Source organism: Entelurus aequoreus, linkage group LG03 (genome assembly GCF_033978785.1).
Source record: "Entelurus aequoreus isolate RoL-2023_Sb linkage group LG03, RoL_Eaeq_v1.1, whole genome shotgun sequence".
Classification (NCBI taxonomy): Eukaryota; Metazoa; Chordata; class Actinopteri; order Syngnathiformes; family Syngnathidae; genus Entelurus; species Entelurus aequoreus.
In genome coordinates this window covers 61,495,792-61,518,347 of record NC_084733.1, presented here as the reverse complement: position 1 = coordinate 61,518,347, position 22,556 = coordinate 61,495,792, and the positions used below count along the sequence as shown (strand labels likewise).

The 22,556-nt window shown below is 41.0% G+C and overlaps 1 protein-coding gene across 1 annotated transcript in view; it reads left to right on the top strand.

The window, feature by feature from the left end:
* LOC133646697 (adhesion G protein-coupled receptor F5-like) overlaps window positions 1-22,556 on the top strand; it is an 88,768-nt gene that overhangs the window by 34,142 nt on the left and 32,070 nt on the right. The window contains exons 3-19 of the mRNA XM_062042363.1: window positions 6,832-6,970; window positions 10,032-10,080; window positions 18,629-18,658; window positions 19,214-19,357; window positions 19,443-19,610; window positions 19,770-19,820; window positions 19,921-20,058; window positions 20,160-20,327; window positions 20,487-20,537; window positions 20,642-20,779; window positions 20,881-21,048; window positions 21,208-21,258; window positions 21,359-21,496; window positions 21,598-21,765; window positions 21,925-21,975; window positions 22,076-22,213; window positions 22,315-22,482. Coding sequence (XP_061898347.1) covers window positions 6,866-6,970; window positions 10,032-10,080; window positions 18,629-18,658; window positions 19,214-19,357; window positions 19,443-19,610; window positions 19,770-19,820; window positions 19,921-20,058; window positions 20,160-20,327; window positions 20,487-20,537; window positions 20,642-20,779; window positions 20,881-21,048; window positions 21,208-21,258; window positions 21,359-21,496; window positions 21,598-21,765; window positions 21,925-21,975; window positions 22,076-22,213; window positions 22,315-22,482 — 1,924 coding nt within the window. The 5' untranslated portion in view covers window positions 6,832-6,865. The remainder of the gene's footprint in view (window positions 1-6,831; window positions 6,971-10,031; window positions 10,081-18,628; window positions 18,659-19,213; window positions 19,358-19,442; window positions 19,611-19,769; window positions 19,821-19,920; window positions 20,059-20,159; window positions 20,328-20,486; window positions 20,538-20,641; window positions 20,780-20,880; window positions 21,049-21,207; window positions 21,259-21,358; window positions 21,497-21,597; window positions 21,766-21,924; window positions 21,976-22,075; window positions 22,214-22,314; window positions 22,483-22,556) is intronic.

The following is a 22,556-nucleotide window of genomic DNA, read 5'->3' as shown; positions in this document are numbered from 1 at the left end:
AACATTGCCAACGTGGGGCCTGTCTCACTTCTTCTGGAAACCTGTGCCAAGTTTCCCCTACCTTCACCTTCTCCAAGTCTCTCCAGACTTGTGCCAATCCTTTGTGCTACGTTTGTGCTGCAAACGTGTGCGTTTTCTGCTGCAAAGCATTTTTGGTCTATTATCGTTTTTAAGTTATTCCTGTTTTATGTTATTAATGTGTCACTACTGTGTAATTAACGTGTTATTAGCCATTAATTTGTGTGGCGTCGCATGGGTTTCGCTTCCTGTTGGGTGGGGTCCGTGTCCGTCTGTTTGGGTCGCGCTGTGGGGTTTGTGTGGATGGCAGCGAAGCCTTCTTGTGCCGTGTGGGTGCTGTGGCCCGGTGGTCAGTGGCGTGTCCAGACTTTCTTTTCAGGGGTGGCACTTAGTTCTGCTGTGGTGGCACCCATGTAACAGTCGGCCTACTCCAGGAGCAGCTGTAACTACTGTAGTAGTTTACCACGGTCATCAGCAGCAAGTATGGAGTCCATCTTCTTGTAATGCTGGCATGAATTACTAAGTATTGAGCTATTACAGTACGTCAGACAACTTGCAACAGTTTGCACAAAATACAAATAATTTCCTCTTTATTAAGTAAAATTGTAACATTCATAAACCTTTATTTAAGTTTAAACAGATTAGGTCCTCATTCAAATGTACTACATTGCAGAATAAACAGAATCATTGAAATATTACACAGTGTGCCTTTAAGAGTGTTTGCACAACAAATCAAGTACCTGGACTGAGTAGAACGAGAACCACGGTGGAAAAACACAATATGGTGGGACTGAGATAACGTTCAAAACAGATGAATGTTCATGTGTTGGCAGGCAAACACGCTTGTGTAAGAAATATAATGTAACTAAAATGATTCACGTTTAGTGAAGGACCACGGACGTCTGGAACCTGGCTGCTCATAAATCAGAAGAGAATGCCCGCCACCCGGTATCAGATATGAGTTTGAAATTATTTAAGTCTTCAACGTATCCAAAAATTGAAAGAGTTGGCCATTTCTATGCTGTTAATCGTAAAAGATTGTTTTAGATCCAATGTTGATGTGCTTAAACCTCTTTCTTCTTTAGAAATTACATTCAATATTAATGTTATTTGTTCATGCACATACAAATATTAATGAAGTGTTTGGATGTATTAATTAAATCAATGTATTCTTGGTTGCCAAAAAGGGATTTAAAAACCATTGCTGCTGGGTTTGTTGTGTCATGGTGGGACTATAGAGTTGAACGGTACACTGCTACCAATAAGGTATCGTAGTACTAATGAATTAAGAATGTACTACTGCCTTTGGAAAATTAAGGTACTTTTTTTTCATCCACATACGCTGACGTGCGACGGTGACGCTGCTTTGCAATACACATCCGTGTGTCAAAACGCACACATTGAGCGCATACAAGCAGAAACAGTGTGGAGAGGAAGAATGACAAAAAATGGGATTTCTACTGGTTAATAAAGAGGGTGTGTGAAGCGCAATATGGAAGTATTTGGGCTTCAAAACTATCGATTAAGGTGATGTTTAAACAGGGGAGCACGGCGCTGCAGGTGCTACTTTAAAACGTCAAATGTGTCAATACAGCCTTAGTAACTTTGCTTCAAACTTACGTAAAAACAACAAACACCCATATCTGCACAGGGAGTTTAAAGAGTGGCAGATAATACAGTTAACAGTTCCCCCTGTGTACATATAGATACGTGGATGCGCACACAGCTGTTTTGCTTGTTGAAAAGGATTAGCCCAGTTCAAACCACCCACGTAATGTAAACTAATGCAAGTGAATTGTCTGAATTTTGTAACAAATCCCCACTATTTAATTTGTGTTTTATTTTTAATGACTTTGCTCCATGTCTTATAAGTGTACTTTGAGTCATAGTTTTGTTTTCAGTATATACTAATGATTAGATTTGTCTTAAAGCACAGATCATACACTTTGTTATTGGAATCCATAATATTGAATTTTAATTATTTGGTGAATTTTCAAAATGTACAACAATTCTTCTCAACAAAAGAGGAGAAATATAACCTTACAGAAAAATCTAATTTAAAACATATGTATGCACGTACAACACGTAAAACCTTTAGCATATCAGTATGTGGAATTAAATGATGGAAAGGATTAATTAAAGAAGTGAAACAATGTACTGTATTCTGTGGTCCAATTGGTGTCCAGCTACAACAGCACAACGTAATCACCGCAAACAGCACGTGAGCTCAGAAATAGTGAAATGTAACATTTATTCTACACATTTTTACAACATTGGAAAACATTAGTAATATTTCTCAGAGGGTAAAATAACTCCTGGAAATGACTGGCTTAGAATGGCCAAAGGTATAGATGTGTGTGTCCAAGTTAAAGGAAACGGCAGGCTGTCTTCTTTTAATGGATTTATGACAATCGTTGCAAGCTGGGTAACATTTGCTGTGGTCTGGAACAACATGGCACACAAACAATTATCAGAAATGCAGACAATATTACATACAGATAATGTGACATGAGACATGCAAATATACATTAAATACACAGAGGACATAAGTAAAGGAAATTAATTTACCTACAAACGAGGCATAATGATGCAATATGTACATACAGCTAGCCTAAATAGCATGTTAGCATGGATTAGCTTGCAGTCATATGCCTGATTAGCACTCCATGCAAGTCAGTAACATCAACAAAACTCACCTTTGTGCATTCACGCACAGCATAAAACGTTTGGTGGACAAAATGAGACAAAGAAGGAGTGGCATAAAACACGTCTTTCTGTGGCAGCATCGGAGAAAGTTGTACATGTAAACAAACTGTTGCGTCACAGTCCACACAACTACGGTGAGTTCAAGGACCGCCAAAATTAGTAGGACAGAACGGCGCTCACCAAATACTCTCATCAGTGAAGTATAAATACAAACATATTAAACAGTGGGATTTCTAACACTTAGGAAGGTTTGTGTTTGTCCTCCTGCAGAAACCATATTAGAACAACAAATATATTTTTTACCCCGATCTTTCTCCACTTCAAACATTTTTGAAAAAGGTCCAGGGAGCCACTAGGGCGGCATAGCTCGGTTGGTAGAGTGGCCGTGCCAGCAACTCGAGGGTTTCAGGTTCGATTCTGCCATCCTAGTCACTGTCGTTGTGTCCTTGGGCAAAACACTTTACCCACCTGCTCCCAGTGCCACCCACACTGGTTTAAATGTAACTTAGATATTGGGTTTCACTATGTAAAAGCACTTTGAGTCACTAGAGAAAAGTGCTATATAAATATATCTTCATCTTCACTAGGGCGGTGCTAAAGAGTCTAACCAATCAGACGTCTCCCTGTATCAGTGCGGGTGATTTTGCCGCAACTTTTAGAAAATGCTGCAGCAAAATCAGGCATTTTAGGCCACAACAGTAACAAAACAAAATCCCCCAAAATTTAGGAGGGACTATATATATATTTTTTTTTACTTTTTTTTTTTTTTACAAAAGTTCCCTTTCATTTGATTGCTATTGTTGTGTAGCAACAAACAAGAGAAACAAAGACATATTTTGGTTCAGCAAGTGTAGAATTTAATTTAAAAAGGCTTTCTGTCATGATCCGTGGTCCGGATCATGTTTTGCTTAGTTATGTTCTGTTAGTTTTGGACTCCATAGTTCCTGTTTGCGCTTCCTTGTTTGTTTTGTCACCATGGCGACTCATTAGTTTCACCTGCATCATTTGTTCGGATCACACCTGTCGCTAATCATGAGATCACTATTTAAGTCTGCCTTTGTTGATTACTCGTTCTGGCTTCATTGTTTGAGTCACACCTATGCCAAGTAAGTTCCCAAAAATTTTGTTGAATACACCCTTTCTATCTCCATATCATCATATGCCAAGTAAGTTTTGTTTATTCCATGCCATAGCCTATGCTAAGTCCTAGCTTCACGTGTTTTAGGCACGCTTGCCTTTTTTTTGTTCTTTGCCTGTGTTTTGGTAGTTGGGTGATTTATGTTTAATAAATCAAATCCTACATTCACGCCTTGCACAGCTGAGCCACCCCACTAGCACAGCTCCGGGCCCTAGCCCCTCCCCCTCAAGGAGCGGATACCAGACGCGCTCCTTGCGGCCTGGAAACTTTAGGGGTGGGTGGACTCCACCACCCGGCCACCACCACCAGTTTTTCGGAATGTCCAGCCACAACCTCCAGCGAGGCCACCACCGCCAAAGCCAAGGCTAGCGACCCTTTCTGCTCCACGGCTAGCACCTGCACCTGCTCAAAGGCTAGCACCTGCTTCAAGGCTAGCACCCCTTCCTGCTTCAAGGCTAGCACCCCTTCTGGCTCCAAGGCTAGCACCTGTCGCAGCTCCACGCCAAGCTCCATGCCTAGCTCCTGTCGCAGCTCCACGGCTAGTTCCTGTCGCAGCTCCCCGGCTAGTTCCTGTCGCAGCTCCACGGCTAGTTCCTGTCGCAGCTCCACGGCTAACTCCTGTCTCAGATCCACAGCTAGTTCCTGTCGCAGCTCCACGGCTAGTTCCTGTCGCAGCTCCACGACTAGTTCCTGTCGCAGCTCCACGGCTAGTTCCTGTCGCAGCTCCATGCCAAGTGCCAGTCGCAGCTCCACACCAAGTGCCTGTCGCTGCTCCACGCCAAGTGCCAGTTGCTGCTCCACACCAAGTGCCAGTTGCTGCTCCACGCCAAGTGCCAGTCGCTTCTTCACGCCAAGTGCCAGTCGCTGCTCCACGCCAAGTGCCACGCCAAGTGCCACGCCAAGGGATGTGGCCGTTCCCTGGTCGTCCGCCACGCCAAGTGCACCCACCACCTCGTCGGCCAAGGATTTGGCCGTTCCCTGGTCACCCGCCTCGCCAAGTGCAGCGTCGCCGCCACCTGACTCTCCCTCGCTGGTTGCGGGGACACTTGGTCTGGCGACCCACCGCCAAGTCCCCCTCCCGGCCTCCCGGGACTCTTGATCTTGTTTTTTTTTTTGTTTTGGACATCTGGAATCTGTCCCTAAGGGGGGACTCTGTCATGATCCGTGGTCCGGATCATGTTTTGTTTAGTTATGTTCTGTTAGTTTTGGACTCCATAGTTCCTGTTTGCGCTTCCTTGTTTGTTTTGTCACCATGGCGACTCATTAGATTCACCTGCCTCATTTGTTCGGATCACACCTGTCACTAATCATGAGATCACTATTTAAGTCTGCCTTTGTTGATTACTCGTTCTGGCTTCATTGTTTGCGTCACACCTATATAGTTTATTATTCTTCGGTCAATCGTCAACAAAATAAACAAACAGTTGTACATTCATAAATTGAAAATGAAAATGTTGCAGACCGAAAGGGTTCAGGCTGAAGTTGAACACTTATTGCGCCTAACCCTTTAAACAATGTCAAGTACAAAATGAACTTCCGAAAATTATTAAATGTCCTTTGTACATCATATTATAAATACACATTATACACAACATAAACACAGTTCAATTATATACACAGTAAAGGCATGTGAAATATCCTTGTACCAATTTATATACTATATACAAACAATTATACTTCCATTATTATTTATATCCTACATTTACTATTTGAATTAACATTGATCATAGTGTTAACTACTGTGTTGATTCAAGAGTGATATATTTTTTCAAGACATTAGTCTTAAAATATTTTTTAAATGTGTGAATGGAACTGGAACATTTTAAGGAATCATCCAAGCTGTTCCACAGTTGAACCCCCTGACAGAAACACATCTTCTTTTTAAGATTGTTCTTATCTTAGCTTTCTGGAAGACAGCTGAACCTCTGAGGTCATAGGGATTCTCTCTGGGTTTAAACCTCTCCTGTAGACACCCAGGCAGCATGTGGTTATGAGCTTTGTACGTCACAATAGCAGTGTTGAGGTCAACAAGATCGTGCAGTTTTAATGTTTTTAATTTAATAAACAGAGCGTTGGTATGGTCATGATAATCTGCATAATTTACAATTCTAATCGCTTTCTTTTGAAGTAAGAATATAGAGTTAATGTTTGTTTTGTAATTGTTACCCCAGATTTCAACACAATAATTAAGATAAGGGAGTACGAAAGAATTATATAACATGTTAAGAGCCTTTTGATTTACGGAGTTTTTGATTTTATGTAACATAGCAATATTTTATGCCATCTTTGTCTTAAGTATATTTATGTGCAGTTTCCAATTTAATTTATCATCTATATAGATTCCCAAATATTTTGTTGAATACACCCTTTCTATCTCCATATCATCATATGCCAAGTAAGTTGTGTTTATTCCATGCCATAGCCTATGCTAAGTCCTAACTTCACGTGTTTTAGGCACGCTTGCCTTTTTTTTGTTCTTTGCCTGTGTTTTGGTAGTTGGGTGATTTATGTTTAATAAATCAAATCCTACCTTCACGCCTTGTCCGGAGTCGTCAGTTTGCATTGGGAGAACGAACCGTAGTGAGCTGCGAACCCCCGCGTGACACTTTCACTGACAAAAAAAAGAATACAATTGCTTGTTGCATCTAATAATGTTGAATTTAGAACATATTTTACATGCATTCATTTTTTTGTTCTGTCAGAATTGAAATACAGTTATCAAAATATAAGAAATAGTTCTCAGACACACAATATATTCAGGTTTTCGCAGGCCACATACAATGATGTGGCGGTACAGATGGGGCCCCTGGACCCTGGGTTTGACACCTGTTAATTCGGGAATTTAGGCAAACATGGAGCCTATTTTATGACATTTTAAGTGTTGGTTCTTACTTTGGGTTGAAACCTCTTGGGTAGTTTATGAGGATCATTTGCAAGAATGACTACATTGGTGTCATTTTCTGTTCCAGAAGAGTACTGCTTCTGGACGTCTTTCTCGTGGAGATGAACTCATCAAAGGCAGTCAAGCTCACCTTTGTCCTGCTTTTGGCCGAGTCCTTGTTGCATGACATCGGGTGGTCCCCGCAGTCTGCCATTACATTGTTCAAGGTAACATCACACATTTAATTTCATTCATAAACAAAACAATAACCCTTGCTGAGTGAAAGCATGCACGTTATTGATGGACGCACAGGTCACAGAATGAATTGTCAAGCCTTTGGGTTTGTCTGAAAGCTCATTGCAGTAAATATGACAGTGATCGATTAAAATTGACTCAAAGTTTTTGAAGACATCCTAAAAGCCTTTTTTGCCTGCTGGGTCTAAGTCTTTTCAGTCGTGTTCATTACACTGCACACAGCCTAAAATCCGGATTATGCTCACTCATCCCCTTCCAAACTCACCTGCCTAGCTTGATGAGCACCTACAAAATATAATAACCTTGTCTCACGGACATGTGGATTTCCTGTGGCTATTCGACTTCAGCCCACCTTCGAACGCCTTCTCATCTGATTTGTAGTAGACAAATATATGCTTAACACTTGGATTACTTCCAGCTGCCATGATACTCCCTTTCTCCTAAATTAACATGAGCTCCCAAAAAAGTGAAGTGAATTAATGAAGTGAATTATATTTATATAGCGCTTTTCTCTAGTGACTCAAAGCGCTTTACATAGTGAAACCCAATATCTAAGTTACATTTAAACCAGTGTGGGTGGCACTGGGACCAGGTGGGTAAAGTGTCTTGGCCAAGGACACAACGGCAGTGACTAGGATGGCGGAAGCGGGGATCGAACCTTGAACCCTCAAGTTGCTGGCACGGCCACTCTACCAACCGAGCTATACCGCCCTATAGGAAGCTATTGAGCTAAAAGGTCAACAAGAGTTGTAGTTGTTCACTGAGTACTCTCTGGAAAACACTGCCTCTATTGTTTGGACAGAGAATTATACAGGCTGATGAAGAGCTATACATCGAATAGAGTAAATTATTTTTTTAAAGGGGAACTGCACTTTTTTGGAATCAAGCTTTTGCTAGTGTTTATTTACAAGTTAGAATGCATACAAAAATAAAAACATATGTGAAGGGACAAGCGGTAGAAAACGGATGGTTGGATGGGTGTTCTTGCCTTACGAATGATGGACAAAATTCCCAAAAAAGTGCGGTTCCCATTTAAGAATGGGGGGGGCGGGGGGGGGGGGGGTGTCACTGTGTTAACATAATAGTATAAAGCAGGCTTTATTAGTTCTTAACAGAGGTGGGTAGTAACGCGCTACATTTACTCCGTTACATCTACTTGAGTAACTTTTGGGATAAATTGTACTTCTAAGAGTAGTTTTAATGCAACATACTTTTACTTTTACTTGAGTACATTTATAGAGAAGAAACGCTACTTTTACTCCGCTCCATTTATCTACATTCAGCTCGCTACTCGCTACTAATTTTTATCGATCTGTTAATGCACGCTTTGTTTGTTTTGGTTTGTCAGACAGACCTTCAAAGTAGGTTCTAGCGCATGCCTGCGTTTCACCAATTAGATGCAGTCACTGGTGACGTTTGACTCCGTTTCACCAATCAAATGCAGTCACTGGTGACGTTGGACCAATCAAACAGAGCCAGGCGGTCACATGACCGTCACACATGGACCCCGACTTAAACAAGTTGAAAAACTTATTCGGGTGTTACCATTTAGTGGTCAATTGTACGGAATATGTACTGTACTGTGCAATCTACTAATGAAAGTTTCAATCAATCAATCAAAAGTGTGAAGGAAAAAAGACACTTTTTTATTTCAACCGTACCTCTCTCAAAAGCCTAAAGACTGACCGCACAGTTCCTGTCTTCACAATAAAAGTGCTGCTCCATCGCGCCTGCGCTACCAAAATAAGAGTCTCCGAAAGCCAGCGCAAACAAGCTAGCAAGCTACGGAGTTTGCCGCCAATGTATTTCTTGTAAAGTGTATAAAAACGAATATGGAAGCTGGACAAAAAAGATGCCAAAAACCAACCACTTTCATGTGGTATTAGACAGAAAGGAGGAACTTTTTTTCTCCTCCATTTGAAAACGTGGACGTTATCAGCACTACTGTCTGATTCCAATCAATGCAAGTCATCAGAATCAGGAAATACACCAACTTATATTCTTGTCTTCATGAAAGAGAGGAATCTATATGTTAAACATGCATGTATATTCATTAAAACACCTTTAACATGTGAAAAAAAACGGCAAAATAAATAAATATAAATTATATACTGTATATATAAATGTATATATATATATATATATATATATATATATATATATATATATATATATATATATATATATATATATATATATATATATATATATATATATATATATATGTATATATATATGATATGTGTGTGTATGTTTATGTATATATGAGGTAGATCACCTCGACTTGGTCATTTATTAAGTAATTGATTAACGTTGAAAAACTTATTGGGGTGTTACCATTTAGTGGTCAATTGTACGGAATATGTACTGTACTGTGCAATCTACTAATACAAGTTTCAATCAACCAATCAATGAATGCCTACTGAGCCTATGGTGCTGTTAAGTTATTGTGGCTCAATTTGCCTTAATTTTTTTTATTTTAATGTATTAATATTTAATATGTATTATTGTTTTAGTTGCATAAGAGATATTCCTGGCTCTGAATTTGCTCATTGCTATTTTTATGTTTTTGTGCATTATCTGTTGCCGTCATCATTAAACGGACAGGTTACTCATCAGTTACTCAGTACTTGAGTAGTTTTTTCACAACATACTTTTTACTTTTACTCAAGTAAATATTAGGGTGACTACTCGTTACTTTTACTTGAGTTATAAATCTCTAAAGTAACAGTACTCTTACTTGAGTACAATTTCTGGCTACTCTACCCACCTCTGGTTCTTAATTTAGGAAGTATTAACTATTTTGCAAGTTATGTCCGACAGGTGTCACGATTTTGGTAAAGCTGCAAGCAAAGAATGTGATTCAACCTTTGGAACCTTTCATCAACGTATTTACCCTTTTTTTATGTTTCAGTGGTGCACAGGATATGATTGCATCAAACAATTCCTTCATTAAAATCTAATATTTAAGGATTGTATTTTGAAAAAAAATGCTTCCATAATAACTAAGTGTGAATGCATGTTGTTTCCCAGGCGCTGACACGCAAACAACTTGACAGTCATGGCCGAGAGAAAAGAAGTGGTGAGAAATATTTTTATGGCAACATACCTAAAATGAGACGTGTGAAGTCTAGTCCATTGCCAATTTTATTACATTGCTTATTATATTGTTGCCTTATTTATTTCTAATTAATGTGTATATGAAGAGCAACAATAACGCTCCAATTTCCCCTCCTGGGGATTGATAAAGCATTTCTGATTCTGATCATGTTAGTATCGTTTCCACTGTTTCGAGTATCAACACAATCGATGTATGGATTGGTCTGCCGGCGCCCATAAAGTGTAGAGTAGAACAAGTCTGTACATTTTTGATGATGTTTACACGATAGCATGACATTTCTGTCTGTACATGGTGATGTGTTTACGTCTGCTCCCTTGACACATGCGGAGGAGCGATCGCACAAATCAAATGAATCGTTTTCTTGTTGACTTCATGGATTCGTTTGGATTCCTTCTATTATTTTCTATTATGATTAACTGTGGAGGAGCAATTGCAATACAGCGCAATGCCTCTCAAGTCCCAATTGATAATGTAGAGAAGCGATTGAATTTAGCCTGTTTTTTTTTTTTGCGTTACGTTACTTGCGTAACTGACGCCATCTTGCTCCCCCCCTGCATTCAATCTCGCAAACCCTGAATGTGACATTCTTTTTAACATTTATTGCCAATCTTTTGCCAACAACAGGTTACATTTTGACACATATTCCTTCTCTTGCACACAACAATTCCTCATTCTCTGTCAATCATCTCTCAGGCACGCTGTGTTCATGAACATGGGAACTCTGAATCAATCAATCAATCAATCAATGTTTATTTATATAGCCCTAAATCACAAGTGTCTCAAAGGGCTGTACAAGCCACAACGACATCCTCGGTACAGAGCCCACATACGGGCAAGGAAAAACTCACCCCAGTGGGACGTCGGTGAATGACTATGAGAAACCTTGGAGAGGACCGCATATGTGGGTAACCCCCCCCCTCTAGGGGAGACCGAAAGCAACGGATGTCGAGTGGGTCTGACATAACATTGTGAAAGTCCAGTCCACAGTGGATCCAACACATCAGCGGGAGTCCAGTCCACAGCGGGGCCAACAGGAAACCATCCCGAGCGGAGACGGGTCAGCAGCGCAGAGATGTCCCCAACCGATGCACAGGCTAGTGGTCCACCCGGGGTCCCGGCTCTGGACAGCCAGCACTTCATCCATGGCCACCGGACCTATGCAACTCCCCCTCGCAAGGGACAGGGGAGAAGAGGAGAGAAGAAAAGAAACGGCAGATCAACTGGTCTAAAAAAGGGGGGGTCTATTTAAAGGCTAGATTATACAAATGAGTTTTAAGATGGGACTTAAATGCTTCTACTGAGGTAGCATCTCTAACTGTTACCGGGAGGGCATTCCAGAGTACTGGAGCCCGAATAGAAAACGCTCTATAGCCCGCAGACTTTTTTTTGGCTCTGGGAATCACTAATAAGCCGGAGTTCTTTGAACGCAGATTTCTTGTCGGGACATATGGTACAATACAATCGGCGAGATAGGCTGGAGCTAAACCGTGTAATATTTTATACGTAAGTAGTAAAACCTTAAAGTCGCATCTTAAGTGCACAGGAAGCCAGTGCAAGTGAGCCAGTATAGGCGTAATATGATCAAACTTTCTTGTTTTTGTCAAAAGCCTTGCAGCCGCATTTTGTACCAACTGTAATCTTTTAATGCTAGACATAGGGAGGCCCGAAAATAATACGTTACAGTAATCGAGACGAGACGTAACGAACGCATGAATAATGATCTCAGCGTCGCAGTGTTTCAATCTGCACTTTGTAAGAATATATAACAAATTGGACCAAGCTATATTTCTAACAAAGACAAATCATTATTTCTTCTAGATTTTCCAGAACAAAAATTTTAAAAGAAATTCAAAAGACTTTGAAATAAGATTTAAATTTGATTCTACAGATTTTCTAGATTTGCCAGATTAATTTTTTTGAATTTTAATCATAATAAATTTGAAAAAATATTTCACAAATATTCTTCGTCGAAAAAACAGAAGCTAAAATGAAGAATTAAATTAAAATTTATGTATTATTCTTTACAAAAAAAAAAAAAAAATTTACTTGAACATTGATTTAAATTGTCAGGAAAGAAGAGGAAGGAATTTAAAAGGTAAAAAAGTATATGTGTTTAAAAATCCTAAAATCATTTTTAAAGTTGTATTTTTTTCTCTAAAATTGTCTTTCTGAAAGTTATAAGAAGCAAAGTAAAAAAATTAATGAAATTATTTAAACAAGTGAAGACCAAGTCTTTAAAATATTTTCTTGGATTTTCAAATTCTATTTGAGTTTTGTCTCTCTTAGAATTAAAATGTCGGGCAAAGCGAGACCAGCTTGCTAGTAAATAAATAAAATTAAAAAAAATAGAGGCAGCTCACTGGTAAGTGCTGCTATTTGATCTATTTTTAGAACAGGCCAGCGGGCTACTCAACTGGTCCTTATGGGCTACCTGGTGCCCGCGGGCACCACATTGGTTACCCCTGCCATAAACATTAACACCAGCAGGTCGTCACAATAGTTATTTAACAGTTTTGTAATTTACAATCACTTAGCGTTCTCTTGTCACATGTCCCAAACGGCCCAATAGCCTTGCAAATTTTCTCGTCCTTTGCCAAGACTTTTTCAGTAGTTGCAAAGTCCATCTTCACGAACAAATTTTACTCTGGTTTATGAGTAAAACATCCATTAAAATCAGACCCTTCCTCACCATGGTAGGGGCAGGGGCAATGTGGAAAAGTAGGCCCAACTATGTCAGACAGGTCTGGCATTCAGCGGTATTAGGGCCGCAACCCCGGCTAACAGGGGTCTGGTGAAAACACAGAGACGTCAAACCTCAGGAACGAATGTGTTCTGGTCATCTTGCCTGTGTCTGTGGTAAATCTGTGGCAAGCAAGGTCGGAGTCATCGCAAATGGAGAAAGGATAACAACGTTGCTTTTGCACATGTGCAACTGCCATTCCTTAGCGTGGGATGGGCGAAACCCTTCCCTGATGTCATATGCAACCGGTGGGCCTTGCTGCTCTCGGTGTCAGGGGTTGACCTGCACTCCCGCAGATCTTACGGATTGCTACAGTCTACAAGGGGGACTTCAAACAGATAATCCTCGCTAGTCCTGTGCAGAGGTCCAGATCGCTTAACAACAACAACAATGACAGCAGCGGTTGCTCCTTCAGGAGACACTGCCCTAGTCTGGTGTCGCAACTGGACACTGCCCTCAATGACGCCTTACGGACTGTCTCTTATGGACGAGTCACTCCAACTAACCAACTACCTGTCCTAACCGACATTGCCCCAGCAAAGGTCAGACGAGAAAGAGCTGGGCTGGCCCTTGCTCTGAAGGCACACTTAAGCTAATCCCAGCTCCTTCACAAGACCATCACGGAGAGACCGCAGCGCAAGTGTATCAAGTTCCAGCGTCCCTGTGCAATACAGGCCCAGAAGTTGCTCAGTGCAACACCAGCTGACATTAGCAAGGTTTCCAAGGCACAGGCACAGGAATAGTGGATAGCAGCAAAAGCATCTCAGCTTCACAAATACATCAAGGATCCCATAGATGTCCCTGGCCGGCACATGCCCCGTAAGCAGTGGACAACCCTCAACCGCCTGAGGACAGGTGTGGGACATTTCGGTGAAACAATGCAACATTGAGGCCTCTCAAACGGTGCCCACTGTGAATTTGGAGACCTCCTAGAGACTGTGATCACATTGTGACCAGCTGCCAGATGAACCTGGATGACGAGACGCTGAACTGGCTTGCTGCAACGGTGCGTAGGATCTGATGACATACACAAGAGGAATAAGTGTTTCGAGGGGAATTACACGTCATGCCTCAGCCCCCATGGAAGAGCTATTAACAAACCAAGACGCCGTCAGAGGGGATGCAAGCTCTGTGACGTGAGAATATACAAGCCTTTATAGTTGACTACACTGTTTTTTGTGTGCGCGCGCATGAGTGTGTGTGTTTGCATGTGCATGTGTGCGTTTTTATCAAGGCCTACAGCCCACCACCAAAAAGCAGTAAGCCTCGGGACAACATGGCTGACTCTTGACATGTATATTATATTTTGCAGCATTGTGAAGGTTTGTATCAATTCTTCTGTCTGTTCCATTCTCCAGTGGTTAAGCCTTCTTCACAACAAATCTAAATTGTTCTGCAGCAATTTGTTCTATAGTGGACATTGTCCTCACAGTGGACCTTTCACTGAACGGCACTGAGCCAGAGTTCATTGATCGACTCAGAGATGCTGTGAAAAATGTCATTTCACCGTCTATTGGTTGTCTTTTTACACATGACTTTTGCGACACTTGTGCTGTGTACGACTTGTGTGTCTGTACAGCGATGTGGACGTGTAAAAAGAGTTTTCTGACACCCCCAACTTTTCTTATACTCACCACTAGTCGGCGCCTTGCAGCCACTCACACTCGTGTTGGTGTTGAAGTCAAGAACAGTGGATCATCACTTGCTGTAAATAAAAGTTCATGTTTTAGTAGTAACTTAGTGGTCAGAAGTATCTTTTTATTCAAAAAAGTGATCATGTAATGACTTAAAGGCTGAAATGATCATGTCTAAGATTAATCACATTCGGGTTAACATCCGGCACAGTTAATGCCAGAGAAGCCCAGACTTCCCTCTTTCCAACTACCCTCTTCCCGGGAGATTCCGAGGCGTTCCCAAGCCAGTCGCTCCACTGTGTCCTGGGTCTTCCCTATGATCGCCAACCGGTCGGACACGCCCTAAACACCTTCCCAGGGAAGCGTTCGGGAGGCATCTTGACCAGATGCCCGAACCACCTCATCTGGCTCCTCTCAATGTGGAGGAGCAGCGGATTTACTCTGAGCTCCTCCCGAATGATAGTTTCTCACCCTATCTCTAAGGGAGAGCCTCCCCACCTAATGGATGGAACTCATTTTGGCTGCTTGTACCCGTGATCTTGTCCTTTTGGTCATAACCCAAAGCTTATGACCATAGGTGAGGATAGGAATGTAGATCGACCTGTAAATTGATAGCTTTGCCTTTCGGCATAGCTCCTTTTTCACCACGACAGATTGATGCAGGGTCCGCAACAATGCAGACACTCACCGATCCGCCTGTCGAACTCACGATCCCCTCTTTCCTCACTCGTGAAACAAGACTTTGAGTGACTTGAACTCCTCCACTCGGGGCAGGATCTTCTCCCCAACCCCAGCGATGGCACTCCACCACTTTCCAGGCGAGAACCATGGACTGGACATGGAAGTGCTGATTTTCATCCAATTCAATCTAATCCACTTTATTTATATAGCACATTACAAAAAACAGGGAGCCGTCCGAATAGTAAGAGGGATATCGTTCCGAAGTTTTGGAGCCGCAACAGAAAATGCACAATCCCCTCAGGTGTTTAATTGTGTCTTTGGGACGACAAGAAGAAATAGATTTTCATCCCAGTCGCTTCACACTGAGCTGCGAACTGATCCAGTGAGAGCTGAAGATCCTGGCCAGAGGAAGCCACCAGGACCACATCAAAAAGCAGAGATCTAATCCTGCAGCCACCAAACTGGATGCCCTTCCACACCCTGACTGCACCTACAAATTCTGTGCGTAAAAGTTATGAATATAATCTAAGACAAAGAGCAGCCCTGGCGGAGTCCAACCCTCACTAGAAACGGGTCCGACTTCCTGCCGGCAATGCGAACCAAGCTCTGACACTGATAATACAGGGACTGGATGGCCACAATCAGACGGTCCGATACCCCATAGTCTTTGACCACTCTCCAGAGGACTTTCTAAGGGACACGGTCGAATGCCTTCTCCAAGTCCACAAGACACATGTAGACCGGTTGGGCAAACTCCCATGCACCCTCAAGGATCCTGCTGAGAGTATAGAGCTGGTCCACAGTTCAAGGACCAGGACGAAAACCACAGTGCTCCTTCTGAATACAAGGTTTGACTATACGGCATAGCCTCCTTTCCACTAAACCCGAATAGACCTTACCGGGAAGGCTGAGAAGTGTGATCCGACTAAAGTTGGAACACACCCTCTGGTTCCCCTTTTTAAATAGAGGAATCACCACCCTAGTCTGCCAATCCACAGGCAGACTGGTATGGTAATTACAATTTTATAAACATATAGTTTTATTTTAGTAACAAGTAGCGGTAGATGCTACTATTTATCGTCAAAGCTGTTACTTCATTTTATACTCATATATTAGACATATACAGTACATGTATTTTTTTGTACAAAAGAGGTACTTTTCCTGGTAATTATCACTCTGATAATGGTGTGACTGAGTTACTAACTGTCACTAATAACTTTGATTATGTCACGACCAGAACAGGACTCTGAACACAGATGCAGGATTTTAAGACAATATATTTATTTGAACAAGGGACGGGTTCCAAAACAGGAGAAACAAACAGGCTATAAAAAACACAACTGACCTGAGCTCTAAACTAACAAAAATATCAATAACTCAAAAACGCTCCATCTACGGAGGGAAAAAGGGGTTATGAACAAAAAACTACTAAGTATAACAAAAGTCGCTCAAACGGAGGTGATGCTAGGAAGCTATTCTTACCTGAGAAAACTTACAAATCAAAATACTCCCGTGGCTCCAAAAAAGGTACAAGAAACGTGGCTGTGGCTGTGGACAATGCTATGGCAAGGGAACGCTGGAGGTACGCACACGAAGTAACGAGACACTCTGGCAAGAGACAAGAGGAGGACGAGACATTTATACACATGAGGGAGTGTGACACAGGTGAGCACAATCAGGCAATCAAGAGAGACATCAGACCAGTGAAACAGGAGAAAGGGCAAGCGACCTGAAACGAGAGGGAGAGTTAACCTTTCCAAATAAAACAGGAAATGACAAGACAACATGACACCAGACGAAACCCAGACAAGACTTCACCCAGGTGTGACAGAACCCCCCCTTCTAGGGCCGACACCTGATGGCCCAGGGACCTCAGGGTGGAGTCTATAGAAGTCTCGGATCAGGGAGGGGTCATCAATGTTCCGTTGGGGAATCCACTGTCTCTCCTGGCCGGTAATCAGGTGCTGGGCGGCGCTTCCGGTCAGCTGATTTCTTGACCCGATCTCCTTAGCGAGCGAGCCCTTGTCGGGCCGCGAGCCAAATACGACGGCATCAGCGCACCAGGGCGTGGGCAGAGGGCACGGAAACTTCTGGCTCTGAGTCTGGGAATACTGGCGGTTGGTAGCCGTAGACACACTTGAAGGGGGAGAAACCAGTGGCAGAGGTAGGCAAGGAGTTATGGGCATATTCCACCCAGACAAGGTGGGAACTCCACGTTGTTGGGTTCTGGGACACGAGGCATCGGAGGCCGGTTTCAAGTTGTTGATTGAGGCGCTCAGTCTGGCCGTTTGCCTCCGGGTGGTATCCTGATGTCAGGCTGGCTGTAGCCCCGATGAGCTTGCAGAACTCCTTCCAGAACCGTGAGATGAATTGGGGCCCCCGGTCTGATACAATGTCTGTGGGAAATCCATGAATTCTAAAAACGTGTTGCATCAATATCTGAGCAGTCTCCTTGGCTGTGGGCAACTTTGGCAAGGCAATAAAATGTGTCATCTTTGAAAATTGATCGACCACGGTGAGCACCGTGGTGTTTTCTCTTGAGACCGGGAGGCAAGTGACGAAGTCCATAGAGATGTTAGACCACGGTCTGGAGGGGATAGGCAGAGGCTGTAGAAGTCCAACATGTGACCCGGAGGATGTTTTGTTACGAGTACAGACCGGACACGCCTCGATGTACTCCCGGACCCCCGCATCCATGGATGGCCACCAGAACCGCTGTGAGATCATAAACATAGTTCTCAGGACCCCTCGGATGGCAGGTAAGCAGCAAGGTGTGAGCCCAATCAGGCAATCAGGAGAGACATCAGACCAGTGAAACAGGAGGAAGGGCAAGTGATCTGAAACGAGAGGGAGAGTTAACCTTTCAAAATAAAACAGGAAATGACAAGACAACATGACACCAGACGAAACCCAGACAAGACTTCACCCAGGTGTGACAGATTACATTTTTAAAGTAACATGCCCATGGAGTCATGCGAGTCAGCATTTTTGATGATCATTTGGAAGCTTACTTGAGGCCGATGTCGCACTAAGCAACTCTATTAGTGTGTCAAGTCATTATTGTGATGAATTGTCTTCCTTCAATCCTTTTGTGTTCACGCGTATATATATATATATATATATATATATATATATATATATATATATATATATATATATATATATATATATATATATTCTGTATATATATATATATATATATATAATTATATATATATATATATATATATATATATATATATATATATATATATATATATATATATATATATATATATATATGTAAAATAAATCTGTTATTCTTGTTATCTGTTAGTTTATATTACTATTGTAATGTTATATACTTATTTTCTGTTATTTTCTATCATTCTGCACTTTGTAAGACTGTTAAAAAGTGTTAAGGTGCACCTGCTTTTTTTCTGATTGTAAATACAAATGTAATTTTGCTCCACAGGTGTGCTCCAATGTCCGACCCCAATAGAAGGTATTTACATTCGTCCTTTCAAAATTATATTGACTCAAACACCTTCGTCACATAGTAAATATATGTACATTTAATATATAATAATACATTGTAATAATTATCAAATGAAAGGCTCTTATCTATTTGCTTAAATTCTACTGCTGACTTTTTTTTAGTTGAGTTGAGGTTGTTCAGTTGAGTTTGAGTTTATTTAACTTTAACTTAACTTTAATTTCAAACATGCATGCATACACAGTTTGCTTTGTGTATAATTTTAGCTGTTTGCAAATTCATTATGTCGTGAAATGTCAGTATTTTTGATTCAATAAATAAAGGGTTTGTATGTTCTCTATACCCAACATTATGTATGTATTATCTTTTTTTTCCTCCTGGAATTTGTGTATGTACTTATCCATTCTTTCAAATAACTCTAAAAGTTCACGACAAAGCCCTTAATATTGAGTGTGGAATTAAAAAAGATGTGTTTTAAGCCAAAGCTGGTCACATTGAATGCAAACTGATGTTCAGTCATAAAGAAAGTGTTGTCGTGTCCACTGTGTTCCTCCTCTGCTTCAGTGGACGTTGTCCTCAGTATGAATCTTCCAAGCAACACTGAGCCATCACAGATCATTGATCAACTAAGGATGTCCGTGCAAAAAGTAGTTTTACTATCAAACTTCTCAAATGATGTCATGCTGACAAGACTCAATTTGACCACAGGTGACAATTGATTACCATTTATCTGTCACTCGAATATATCACCAAGGTTTTGTCGGTTCATGTTGAAACATCATTTTATTTTCAGTCTGCCTCTCAAACTCTACTGAAGGACAGCAGTGTCAGTGTGAGGAACAATATGCATGGCCATGTTCATTCTGTGATGACTTTGGTGCATGCAACAATGAAACTACAGAAACATGCGACTGCATTAATGGACTTCCTTCAAACGGGCAATTCTGTGAGCTACAATCTCGTAAGTGCAGCTTGTATGAAACTGTAATATCAGTTCATCTAGCAAGAGTCAATTGTATCATGTAGTGGACTGGATTTGATTCAACTCTTTTAAATTGATAATTCATTTTGTTAATGGTTCATGGAATCTGATAAGTAATTTTTAAATTTTGCTTCACAGTTTTTGCTTCATGTCAACCACCACCACCAACACCACCAACAACAACAGAAGGTATTGTATATGAGCTGTATGACGGCTTGTACATCATTTCATCAGTTGAATTCTACAAACAGAAAGTGTTGTAATGTCCATTGTTCTTTCTCTACATCAGTGGACATAGTCCTCACTTTTCCAGACGACGCCGACCCATCAGAGTTCATTGATCAACTGAGGATGTTTGGGATTACTCTGTCTTTACCAGAAAACATCACCAATGAAGTAGTGTTGGAAAGCCTAAATTTGACCACAAGTGAGCATTTTTTGGCACATTGATTTGTCCCTTCAACACTGGCTTATGTATTTGTATGTTTTTTAAAAATTGATTGATTAATTTGGTGAATTTTAATCCAGCCTGCCAGCCAAACTCTACTGAAGGACAGCAGTGTCAGTGTGAGGGACAATATGCATGGCCATGTTCATTCTGTGATGACTTTGGTGCATGCAACAATGAAACTACAGAAACATGCGACTGCATTAATGGACTTCCTTCAAACGGGCAATTCTGTGAGCTACAATCTCGTAAGTGCAGCTTGTATGAAACTGTAATATCAGTTCATCTAGCAAGAGTCAATTGTATCATGTAGTGGACTGGATTTGATTCATCTCTTTTAAATTGATAATTCATTTTGTTAATGGTTCATGGAATCTGATAAGTAATTTTTAAATTTTGCTTCACAGTTTTTGCTTCATGTCAACCACCACCACCAACACCACCAACAACAACAGAAGGTATTGTATATGAGCTGTATGACGGCTTGTACATCATTTCATCAGTTGAATTCATTCTACAAACAGAAAGTGTTGTAATGTCCATTATTCTTTCTCTACATCAGTGGACATAGTCCTCACTTTTCCAGACGACGCCGACCCATCAGAGTTCATTGATCAACTGAGGATGTTTGGGATTACTCTGTCTTTACCAGAAAACATCACCAATGAAGTAGTGTTGGAAAGCCTAAATTTGACCACAAGTGAGCATTTTTTGGCACATTGATTTGTCCCTTCAACACTGGCTTATGTATTTGTATGTTTTTTAAAAATTGATTGATTAATTTGGTGAATTTTAATCCAGCCTGCCAGCCAAACTCTACTGAAGGACAGCAGTGTCAGTGTGAGGGACAATATGCATGGCCATGTTCATTCTGTGATGACTTTGGTGCATGCAACAATGAAACTACAGAAACATGCGACTGCATTAATGGACTTCCTTCAAACGGGCAATTCTGTGAGCTACAATCTCGTAAGTGCAGCTTGTATGAAACTGTAATATCAGTTCATCTAGCAAGAGTCAATTGTATCATGTAGTGGACTGGATTTGATTAAACTCTTTTAAGTTGATAATTCATTTTGTTAATGGTTCATGGAATCTGATAAGTAATTTTTAAATTTTGCTTCACAGTTTTTGCCTCATGTCAACCACCACCACCAACACCACCAACAACAACAGAAGGTATTGTATATGAGCTGTATGACGGCTTGTACATAATTTCATCAGTTGAATTCTACAAACAGAAAGTGTTGCAATGTCCATTGTTCTTTCTCTACATCAGTGGACATAGTCCTCACTTTTCCAGACGACGCCGACCCATCAGAGTTCATTGATCAACTGAGGATGTTTGGGATTACTCTGTCTTTACCAGAAAACATCACCAATGAAGTAGTGTTGGAAAGCCTAAATTTGACCACAAGTGAGCATTTTTTGGCACATTGATTTGTCCCTTCAACACTGGCTTATGTATTTGTATGTTTTTTAAAAATTGATTGATTAATTTGGTGAATTTTAATCCAGCCTGCCAGCCAAACTCTACTGAAGGACAGCAGTGTCAGTGTGAGGGACAATATGCATGGCCATGTTCATTCTGTGATGACTTTGGTGCATGCAACAATGAAACTACAGAAACATGCGACTGCATTAATGGACTTCCTTCAAACGGGCAATTCTGTGAGCTACAATCTCGTAAGTGCAGCTTGTATGAAACTGTAATATCAGTTCATCTAGCAAGAGTCAATTGTATCATGTAGTGGACTGGATTTGATTAAACTCTTTTAAGTTGATAATTCATTTTGTTAATGGTTCATGGAATCTGATAAGTAATTTTTAAATTTTGCTTCACAGTTTTTGCCACATGTCAACCACCACCACCAACACCACCAACAACAACAGAAGGTATTGTATATGAGCTGTATGACGGCTTGTACATAATTTCATCAGTTGAATTCTACAAACAGAAAGTGTTGTAATGTCCATTGTTCTTTCTCTACATCAGTGGACATAGTCCTCACTTTTCCAGACGTCGCCGACCCATCAGAGTTCATTAATCAACTGAGGATGTTTGTGATTACTCTGTCTTTACCAGAAAACATCACCAATGAAGTAGTGTTGGAAAGCCTAAATTTGACCACGAGTGAGCATTTTTTGGCCCATTGATTTGTCCCTTCAACACTGGCTTATGTATTTGTATGTTTTTAAAAAAATGATTGATTAATTTGGTGAATTTTAATCCAGCCTGCCAGCCAAACTCTACTGAAGGACAGCAGTGTCAGTGTGAGGAACAATATGCATGGCCATGTTCATTCTGTGATGACTTTGGTGCATGCAACAATGAAACTACAGAAACATGCGACTGCATTAATGGACTTCCTTCAAACGGGCAATTCTGTGAGCTACAATCTCGTAAGTGCAGCTTGTATGAAACTGTAATATCAGTTCATCTAGGAAGAGTCAATTGTATCATTTAGTGGACTGGA